At 41.0% G+C, this 11,210-nt stretch overlaps 1 protein-coding gene and 1 long non-coding RNA gene across 2 annotated transcripts in view; both read right to left on the bottom strand.

Moving 5' to 3' along the window:
• Window positions 1-63: 63 nt before the first annotated feature.
• Window positions 64-1,727, bottom strand: LOC106529272 (SRY-box transcription factor 1). The gene has a single exon (XM_014024633.1). It carries the CDS (start codon window positions 1,513-1,515, stop codon window positions 538-540), a length of 978 nt encoding a protein of 325 aa, XP_013880087.1. The 5' UTR covers window positions 1,516-1,727; the 3' UTR covers window positions 64-537.
• A 1,193-nt stretch (window positions 1,728-2,920) lies between these two features.
• LOC106529271 (uncharacterized) overlaps window positions 2,921-11,210 on the bottom strand; it is a 17,981-nt gene continuing 9,691 nt past the window's right edge. Inside the window, exon 2 of the long non-coding RNA XR_001311619.1 lies at window positions 2,921-4,003. This is a non-coding gene — a long non-coding RNA (uncharacterized LOC106529271). The remainder of the gene's footprint in view (window positions 4,004-11,210) is intronic.

Genomic DNA, 11,210 nt, shown 5'->3' with positions numbered 1-11,210 from the left:
TGTGGCTTTGATTGCTTTTTTTCTCTCTTTTCTTTTTGTAAATTATGTACAGTTTCATAAAAGCGCTTTCAGTAGGCCTATTTATTCACAATTTTACAAGATTTTACAACAACAAAAACAAATTACACCGACTCACATTACAAGCATCAAAAACTGGAAATGAATTAAATCTGCAGCCTAGAAGTTTTTATTTGGCCCTGTCACACACACCGCCTCCTGCTTTAAAACCCTTCAAACACTCAGCTGGTTTCGGTCGATTCCACTTTAAAAAAACAACTGTGGGGAAAAAAGAAGAAAAATAACCTTCAGAATGCACCAGACTTCACGGATTATAATTTAAATCGCGTCAAAACTTGGCACGCGCTGTTCCAGAGCGCGACACATTTTCCCCTCATCGGACCAGACAAGAATAAAAATCCGTCACTGAAGCAAACTGAAAAAAGTCAGCGGAATAATGATAAAAAAGTTTGATTGCATGGTTCTGGCTCTAAGCGCCTCTAATTTACAGGTGAGTTCAGGTAATTTGTTTTCTTTTTTTTAAATATGCGTGAGGGGAACCGTCCCGTTCACCGGCGCGGACCCGCTCTGGTAGTGCTGCGGGTGCAGGACGTGCAGTCTGCTCGGGACCGACGAGTCCCCCGCTGCCGCCTCTCCGGTCGGCAGGTACATGCTGATCATGTCCCGCAGGTCCCCCGCGGGGCACGAGGGCGGTGCGCGCGCCGCGGACACCGGCGGGCTGACGCTCGGCTCCGACTTGACCAGAGAACCCGGGGAGAGGCCGGAGCTCTGGTGGCTGTAGCCGCTGATGTAGCCCGGCGGAGAGGCGCTCATGTAGCTCTGAGAGTTTGAGATGGGGCTGTAGGACAGGGAGCTCATGTCGTACCTGTGCACGGGCTGCGGGTTGTGGTGCGGGTGGTGGTGGTGGTGGTGGTGCGGGTGGTGGTGCGTGTACGCCAGCTGCGCCTCGTGCATCATGGCGTGCGCCGCGGCGGCCACCTGGCCCGAGTACGAGCCGTTCGCCCAGCCGTTCATGTGCGCCGCGTAGCCCGCGTTCGCCCCCGCGTGGTGCCCGCCTCCGGGACTGTCCAGCCGCTGCCCGCCGCCCATCCCCACGCCCGCCGGGGAGCCCAGGAGCCCGCCTGCCAGGGAGTACTTGTCCTTCTTGAGCAGAGTCTTGGTCTTCCTCCGGGGCCGGTACTTGTAGTCCGGGTGCTCCTTCATGTGCATGGCCCGGAGCCGCTTCGCCTCGTCGATGAAGGGTCTCTTCTCCGCCTCGGTCATCACCTTCCACTCCGCTCCCAGCCGCTTGCTGATCTCCGAGTTGTGCATCTTGGGGTTCTCCTGGGCCATTTTCCTCCGCTGGCCCCTGGACCAGACCATGAATGCGTTCATGGGTCTTTTGATCCTCTCCTGCGGGATTTTGCCTCCTCCTCCCGCGTGTCCCCCCGGGTTGGCTGGGTTGGTCTGGGGCACCACGGGGGAATGTAAGTCCGTCTCCATCATGATGCTGTACATTCACCTGGTGTCAGTGGGACAGAGTCAAACAGGCAGAAACATTCGGACCCGGTTCTGAAGATCCACTCGGAGAGGAACGGGGAAGGGAAACCCCCCTAACAGCGACTTGTTGGAGCTTCACTTCGGTTCCGGGCTCAAAAATAAAAATAAAAAGTTGTGGGAGCGTGCCCGGGCCGCGCGCTCTGACAGCAGCTAAATGAGCGCGAGGCGGCCAATGGAGAGGCTGGAGCTCAGACGTGATTTGCATGCGGGGGGAGGGAGGAGGAGAGGGGGCTCGAGCTTCTGGTGACGTCGGAGCGCGAGACCGAACGAGTCCCTCTGTCATGTGTTTGTATCTGAAAGAATAAACAGGAAAACGGGCCGGTTCTGCTCATTCGGRGACCGGAAACTGCGCGCGATTAAAATGTTATTTCTCTCTAAATAAAAACTAATTTTAGTGGAAAAGTAAAATGAAATTACTTTAATACACACTTAATATTTTGCCTGTTTTTTTTAAATAAATAGTATAATTTAAACAATGAGGAATATTATTTTATTTATTAGTTTATACATAAATGAAAAATCCTTATTAAATGCGTTTTTTTGTCCACCAGCCTCTATTCAGAGCCACAGGTGCTTTTCTGTTGTGTCCGTTGCTATGGGAACCAGAGTACAGCTGCCATTCAGAGAGCATCTTTTGTTTGTTTTATTAGCGTCACCAGAATAAAAAAAATAGTAAATCTTTAATAAATGTTTCACATTTTTAATGGTCAGATGTTAATAAATTACCGAATTGTTGTGCAGGCCTGAAACAACAGGCCCTGAATCAGGATTAAAGATGATTTATCTTTATTTAGTCCTGACCTGAGAGTAAACCTATCAGAAGTTATTATTTTTTGGTGACTTGTTGTTTTACAGCTGCTGTATATAAATAAAAGTAATGTTTTGAAATTTAAAACCCTATAAATTATCAATTAAATATAAAAATGTAACATTTTGTTATATGTGAGAATATATAGAGCTGTCAAAAGGCATTTTGATTTTTTATGCTTATAACACAACATTTACATTATTAAATTATTGTTTTGGGATTAATTTACAAAATTTAAGATAAGATGGTGGAAGTTTAAGGTAGAAATTTTATCTCAAACTCATCAGGGATTTTCTTTTCTAATCATAATTGTTGGCAACAAAACACTATTCTGATGTTTTTGCTTATATTAACAAATATGAGGTAGACTTTTAATTAGAGATTCATACCTATAGTGTATTTTATTATACACGTAAAATAATCTCATGTATTGCCATATTTTGGCCACTAAATGGCTTTCAAAATAAACTTAGAAAATATAAACATCTGCAGCCATGTAATTTGTTAGTGTTCATGAACCATCAGACAAATTATAATAAAACTTTGAGGAAATTATTATTTGGAAAACAGAAATGACTTTTATTTAGTAAATTTTACAGATAACAGGTGTGGTGGTAGCTGAGAGTGATCAGCATGTGCTCTCATAATAATTTTCAAGGACTAATTAGTTAATCACAGCTGCTACATCCAGCCTTCGAGCTCAGTAAACATTTCTAGTTTGTGRTTTGTTGTCCATTCTCCTCTGGCTTCAGGTTGTGCAGGTTTCTGCAGCGCTCCGGGATTAAACTCTCCAAGTTGGCATCTGTCAGGTGCTGCCTGGTGAAGCATGCTGGCATGTTTGGATTTCCCTCTCTCCGCTCTTAGTCGGTGCGTTGCTGTGAAGTGGATTCACTTGTAATAACCCCCGTCAGCGACACCATCACGAGTCTAAAGCTGTCAGGAAATGGAAAGTCTTTTAACACTGATCAAATAATGTCAGCAGCCACACTTTGTTTACTAGAATTTCTCTTCTGAGCCGATGGAAAACGGAGGACTCTTTTGATCGGCGCTTTTGGTTTCAGAGTGATTTTGTCGACTCAGAGACATCTGGATGGTTTCAGCTGCAATGCCGTTTAGAGCAGGTTGACCTTTGGGAGCCGACAGCCGAGTCTCAGCTCTGTGTGACACCTGAGCAGGAACAGGAGCACCACTGTGACAGTCTGCTCTGTCACATCACAGCCTTTTCTGTTTTTAGCTCTTCTTACTGCAGTATGTTGAACGTTGGCGTAAAGAGAACCCTGTAACCCTTTATGATTGTTTCATGTTAGAAAACCTGCAGTATTTGTTGGTGGTGATGAGCTTCTAACACTTATGAMGTCTGAAACCAAAGCAAATGATCTGTAATGTCTGGTTGTTTAACGTTTTTGTCCTTATGTTCAGCAGTTATAACATTTTCAGCAGATGTGGTTAGAAAGAAAACAATTTTATTGGTTGCTTAGGAGATYGGTGTGAATGAGTAAAAGTTTTGCAGAAATCAGACAGCCACTAGAGATGAGCACAGTCCTGAGATGTTGTTCTGTGTTCTTGTCTTTCCTTGTGACATCGAAGGCGACGCATCRTCAAATCTGTTCCTTTTTGGATCGGATCCTCTCTGCAAACCTGCAACAAACAAAGTCATTTCTGTAAAATAGATTGTATGAAGTGATGGCATAACACCCAAAGTCAAATGAGATAAATTGATAAACAACWCTGGAATACAGTTAGTTAGGTTATATTGTAATATCTAATCAGACATTTGAAAATAAGACTGGTTATTTCCTGAAAATAAAAAGTTAGATCTAATTTTCACTTAAGTCCAAAACAGGAAGCACAAGTTTCTGAACTCTGATCTGTTTTATCARTTTATTAAGGCCACAGTTATTTAAACTTGTGCTGTAGGCCCACTGAAGCCAAAGATATGTAGATTTTTACCAGGCAGCTGTTGGATTATTGTTTGACCAATTTGACGTTTGGTTTCGGAGGTTTGCTCTCAAAAAATGTAAGTTTATTATTATTTTGTCTTTGGGCTGAAGCTCACAGGTGCATCTGGAAATAAAGCACTTGGTGATTCAACAGGTTAGTAGTGGATGTGTTTTTATTTTCATCAGCAAGGACTCAACAAGTTACAAGGAGGTTTAAGCATGTAGACGGAGAACAAACACAGAGGATTTGTCTAAATAAAAAAGGRGTTGCRTCCTTCAAAGGACMCGGCCTTCCTGGTTTAGGTGAGCCGGGTCCTTGTTTGACCGCAAAGACTCAGGGAAATTTGGTCAACTAACCTTCAGCTATATTCCTGCCCATACTCCGTCATAACCGTGATGACACTAAACAGAAGCAATGAAAATTGAAATCAGTAAACTATTAATTTATTAATAATGTTATAAATTAACAAAAGTAGCTTAGAGGTAATACACAAAGAACTAATGAACCCACTATATGAGCTCATTTACGATAATTTCTGACAAGAATTCTATTCAAAAACATGTCTAATCAAATGACAGAAGCCTGCCAATTAAAATTTTATAATTTTGTACTGCTGGAGTTTTATTTAAAACTGTACTCCTGTCTTGCTCCTTCTCTAGCTTTTGTCCAACATTACAAATAAAAAAATCTCCAATTTTGGCCCGTGATGCATCTTGGGACAGGGTGGGCTGAGGAGGATCCACCGGACCTGACCCTCAAATCGGGGAAAAAGCAGGATGCATTTGTGGGCCACAATTAAAGGAGCCTTTGCATTAGAAAAGCCTTCGGTTCGTTGCTGTGACRTAATCTGCCTTTAAATTTGTCCTTCGAAGGATGCACCCCCTGAATAAATTGGTTTCATGTGACGCCACAATGCAGTACCCTGAGAAAATGAAAATGCAGATGGAGGGCAGGAAGTGATGTCAGATGATATGCCGTCTGAAAAATTTCCCATGTATTGGGTAATTTATGGCTGCTCGAATCATTCTGATCAAATTAATAATAAATAATTATATAAAAAATAATATGTTACAACAAATAATTAAATAATTTACTGCACTTTTTAAATGTTTGCCAAAACTGAAGCGTGTTGCAGCAGGACGCTTTAAAAGACAAGCAGATTCATGGAAAAAAACACCTCAGTCCGCCCTGGTCTCACCCACACTCTGCCAAACTAACATTAAACCCCCAAACTCCTTTCTGACTGATGCCTGAAACTATTAAACAAGCAGCGAAAYATCTACAGGACAAAGAAAATAAAAGAGGAAAAAGTTGAATAAAGATTGGCGTAGATGGACAGTCTGTGTGATTAGGAATGAGCAATGAGATTTCAGATATTTATTTCCTAAGACATATTTCAGATATTTATTGTTTTTGCATTTTATAGTTAGGGTGTAGTTTAGTGTGTTTAGTTTTTAGTCAGTTTCAGTGCCTTTGAGTCAAGACAATGAGACAATGAACGTGGAGCGGTGGACCAAGCCGAAGTCAGAACTTTTTCAGAGAGGAGGGAAGCCTAATGACAAAAATGTAAGAAAAAATAGTCCTAGACAGAGTGAGGACTTTGTCAAGGAGGTAGACATTTCATTATTTAGATTAAAAGAGGAAAGCGAGGAGAAGCGTCAAGCTGACTTTTTATTCAGCTGGTGGATCCACAACCTCAGTACCAAACAGCTTCACAATGAATAATGTTTGGTCTTTTCCAGTGTGCGTGTTTCTTCTTTTTGTTTTATATGTTGCAATGCTAGCAGTAGCAGCTACGTCAACAATCATGCAACGCCTAACAACACATAGGGCACAAAACACATAGGGCTAGGGCAGTTTAAAAAGTCCAGATGAAGTCCATATTAAACTTAAATATCACTTCTAAATAAATGAGCATTTAAAACAACCTAATGCTTTATAAACACAACTTCTAAAAGCAAGTTAGCAGCTAACAAACCTCTTATGAAGTGATTGCTGTGGACACCAGCATCCTGCACCTCCTGACCGCAGACGTAGGTTTAAAATCCACGTTTTATGGCATTGTTCTTTGAGCTTTCTACGTTTCTCATCTGTGTGTGATGATCTTTAGTGCTCCATAATAGGGTTGTGCCAAATTGTATGGAATTATTTGTCAGAAAAAAATTTCAGTAGTTATTATTTGGCACTTGCCAATTAGTAGTAAAATGTCTGAAGGACCAGATAGTTTGTGAGGTTGACAGCCTTGATTATCAGCTAATTTTTAGGTTCTGCCGAAAATGTATCCATCTTCATCAGATATGTGTCACACCTGACACATTTGTGAACTAATTTCTGGTATATTTGTCTTGAAAATGGATCTAAATCCAAATGATATGGACTCACAATGGTTTCCTCTTTAGACGTTTTACTTCCTGCCATCCATTTGAAATCCTGCCACCTTCAAAACCACGTGACTGAAACCCAGTTATTAGATGTTTGAATGCTTTTGTATTCACCAACAATACTACCTCAACTCTTTTTCAACAATAGTTGAAAACACTGATCTGACTGTGGCAAAAGGAACTGAAACATTTTTTAAATAACTTGATGGAATCTGAGAAATGTTGATGGCATCTCTTTGTTTAGGCAGCAGAGTTGAGATTGGAATGCTGCGTGCACCTTTTTGCTTTCTGTAATGTACCAAACAATGTTTCCAGATTTCTACTTATCTTTTATAACTCAAAAATAATACCACTCCGTTTGCTGTTTGGTAAAGTTTTGGAGTCGACTCAGATTAAACTGTAAAGTGTTCTGTAACCCCGCTGCTGTCTTTCAGGCCCTAAAAACCTCTGCAGCCAGAAGCTGTGAACACACACACGTGTCTAACACTGTATAATCAAAAGCATTTCTCCTGTGCAGCAGCCGACACTGTGGGTTTGTTTAAGGCTCTCTGTYACAGCAAGCTGTCAGCTCTACTGGAGCTCAGCTGCGCTCGCACAAACATGCACGCTCGCAGGACACCTGAGAGGTACGACAGGTCAGGGTAAGTGGTTAGAAAAACATCAACAACACTGTGGATGCAAAGGGTTTTAATGTCCAGAATGTGCACCATCAGGGCTATAACTGGAATTAACTTCTTCTAGGGATAAAATGATGTGTATGGCACCATCCAGATCCAGCCTTCGACACACTGTGACTCATTTTAGCCTATTTTCATGTGTCGGGTAGAAATAGCCTGATGTACTGAGCACTGTTGAGCCTTAGTACTCATCATCCTTTGATTGATGCCTAATGAATGCCCTGGATCTTTGTTAGAAGCCTTGTTAATGATTTTTACCTTTCTGCAGGCAGAGATCTGTGTGTTTACACTGGAGCTTTGAGCTTTTTTCACTTTTTTTTTCTGCTGACATTGCAATGTTGAAGTATTTTTACAAGGCAAAACCACATTTTTTCAGCTACAGCCAACAGGACAACATGAGGGTTTTTAAATTGCTGTTGTTTCTAAATGTCACAGTGGTATAATTTTTTTTAGATTAGTTGAATTTAAAATGAACTTTATATTCACTCTCTCACTCACACCTAGGGACAATTTAGAGTTATCAATTAACCTAACAGTCATGTTTTTGGTCTGTGGGAGGAAGCAGGAGTACCCGGAGAAAACCCACACATGCACGGAGAGAACATGCAAACTCTACCCAGAAATTTACTGCTTTGTTGGAAAGTCAAGAAAGGCCAGAAAAACAAAACAAAAAATATTCCAGGCGCTTGGTTCTTGTAAGAAAACAAGCTCACTGGAGATCAAAGTATAGTTTTGTCCATTTAATTAATGATGCTATTTGTTCCTTGTACAGAAATTTGAAGAAGAATTCCAATAATGTCACAGCAATGAGCTCCATCTTGTTTTGACCTCTTCACGACAAATTCATTATTTCCAATCGTTCCTCCATCTGTTCCAGACAGGTCAAACAGTGTTAATATTGAAGCTACATTTAATTTGTGCCTCGCATAACCCTGTCCACACACATGCGCACGCACGCACACACACACACATTACATTTAATTTAATTTAATTAGAGCGTGTGTGTCCCTCCTCTCTGCCAGTGTAGTCGAGGGGCTTGGGAGCAGTCGACATCATTGCTGATTGCTTCTAGATTGGAAAAAATACGATTAGACTACATGTTGGAGTGTGTGTACATGTGTGTAGGAAGCAGGAAAAAAAATCTAGTTTAGTTGTTTATTTAGAGCGTAGAGATAAGCTGAAGGGTTAAAGTGAGAGCAGGATTCTTCTGTCATTTTGTTTTGGTCTAAGTTTGTCCAACATTGTAGAGACTTCAGGTTCTCTTGTGTTCTTAGATTTTTGATACTGACTGGATTAAAGTTGACAATGAAAGTCATGTGGGTGAAACTACACGCCTTTCTAAATGTTAGTATTGGGTCTTTGTTCACCTTGCTCACAAGAGGGATGTTTTGGTCACATGCCTGAAGGCGTGAAACTGACTGGGTATCACGCTTAATGTTTGATAATTGTAGGTTTTGAAAAGTCGAAATCTGAGACCACCTCTTCAATTTCAGTATTTTTTTTTCTTGTTTGACGTAAATGGCTTCTTTCACAATCCTCTCAAACCATGAACGTATTGTTGATCTACAGCTGAGTCTTGTCCTGTGAAGAGGTCTGAGTGTCTCTGAGCAGACACCACACTGCTCAGGTTGGTTTCCCAGATACTCCAGCAGCATACAGGATGATAATGTGTTTTTGGGTTTGTTCTATGGTGTCTTTTAAATTTACTCACTGACTAGTCAGAAACCCAGTTAGGATATCCACGTTTGTAAAGTTTTTCTTGTGTTCCAGTGGGTGGTGAGAGTCGAACAGCCGCATATATTTATTGCATGTTCAGTATTGTGTACAGCATCTTGGCCAACGATGCTTTACACAAGGATTTTATTAGACATGGAAGGTACTGATCTCTGAACTTTGTTATTTAGGCTTTCGTCTCTTTCCATGTGTACCACACAGTCCAAAGAAGGCAGCAGTCATTACTGTCCTCTTAACGCTTCTGCTTCCTTAGATTTGATTTGTCCCAGGGGCTCAATGTTGTTGCCTTGAGGTAGTCCAGGGGCTGGCTCTGCGCCCGCTTCGGATGTTATCATCCATGAAATGGACGTTATTAGCGTTATCAGTCCCCTAGAATAGCTTCAGAATGTCCTGCCTGTGCCGGTTASCAGGTTCCCCGTCCCATAGAAAGGCTTCCGATTGTCAGCTGGTTAGTATGAGGCATAAAGCCACTATCTGGTTAATATGAGGCATAAAACCACTATCTGGTTAGTATGAGGCATAAAACCACTATCTGGTTAATATGAGGCATAAAACCACTATCTGGTTAGTATGAGGCATAAAAAAACTGGTTAGTATGAGGCTTAAAGCCACTAAAGTTAACTTTAGAGCAAATGACATGGTTAGCGCCAAAGACACCGCCCTCCAAAGGTTGTATACTGTGGCCTTCTAGTAGGGTAATGGGTAGAGTGATGGACCAGAGAGTGGGAGCCCAGGGTTTGAGACCAACACAGCACAAATAATTCATTACACTATTTTTTGGTTATTTACACATTCATTGTCATTGATATATTAACCCACTAGGGGGCACTGTCGGGACAGTCTGAAGCCTAGAAGACATAGTAGGGACCCTCTGAAGCCATTGTATGGGACTGATAACGCCTAATAACGTCCAGTTCATGGACTGATAACATCAGAATCCCATGGGCTCTATTTGCCACTTCCTCCATTGGTCGCAATTGGGAATCTCATGGTACAACCAAACTTCTGTCTGTAAAAACTGTTATTTAACTTGAAATAAATATGGAACAGAAGGTACAGATCGGGTCTGGGGTGAAATTGGTCTTGTTTTTAAAGACCTTATTATCACACTATAAAGTTTTAGACAATTTATGCCGACTTGTGAAAACATTATGATTAAATTATATAGGTAAAGATATTTGATCTGATCGTATTACAGTATTCAACCAAAAGTGTCTTTTAGTAGATTTTTTTAACATACTGTATATCTTCAGCATAGGACAAACTTTTCACAAGCTGGCATAAGCTGTCTTAAAACATTACAGTGTGACAGGGCCAAAGTGTTTTCTCACAGCATCTGGTAAAAAAAGTTATTTATTTATGTGCAATGCTCTTTATGGATGATAGATTTCTGAACAAAAGGGAATTTACCAGTGGACTAAGAAGATTCTCACTAAAGGACGATGCAATTCCAACAATCAGAAGGACACAAACACCTGTGTTGTCTGCCCAGGTAAGCTGGAAAAAACTCACTTCGTTTTGTTTGATTGTTTGGTCTCTCTGTGATCTACGGATATCATTCATAATTTATATTATKATCTGTGTTCTTTAGTTGGCTTACGCCACATATTAGTATTAAATAAATTAGCTTAACATTGATGTGTGTGTAAAGATGACTGGGCGATCTTACCAAGCTGAAACGTCGTCTCTCTCTACTGGCTCCAGTTCTTTAGAAAACCTACTTTCCAGTCCAACAGTAAGGTTCGATTGTATCCTGAGTTGTTATTTTCCAAAACCGATGTTGTTTATTGTTGCTGCTTTTTTATTATCATTACAACAAAGTATGCTAGACGCTCCAGGTTGTAAACAGCACAGCCTCTCTCTGCGTAGAGAAGCTGCTGTGAAAAGGAAGGAGATTTTTAAAGGGGTAATATAATGTGTTTCTCAGGCATATATTTAAATACTATACCATAATAAAGTATCTATGTCACCTTCAGCTGTTATTAAAATGCTGTTTTATGTTTAAATAGAAAATAAATTTACCTTCTCATCACTTCCTCTTCTAAATGTCTTGAAATTGGCCTCTGTCTCTTTAAAAACCACCTTCCGCTTCCGTTTTGGTGGGGGTGGTGG

Source organism: Austrofundulus limnaeus, unplaced genomic scaffold (genome assembly GCF_001266775.1).
Source record: "Austrofundulus limnaeus strain Quisiro unplaced genomic scaffold, Austrofundulus_limnaeus-1.0 Scaffold432, whole genome shotgun sequence".
NCBI lineage: Eukaryota > Metazoa > Chordata > Actinopteri > Cyprinodontiformes > Rivulidae > Austrofundulus > Austrofundulus limnaeus.
The sequence above is the reverse complement of the archived record's forward strand: the minus strand, read 5'-3'. Positions and strand labels throughout refer to the sequence as shown.

Bases quoted from the DNA above. Each gene is read 5' to 3' on its own strand.
- LOC106529272 (XM_014024633.1), bottom strand. From the start codon at position 1,515: ATGTACAGCATCATGATGGAGACGGACTTACATTCCCCCGTGGTGCCC.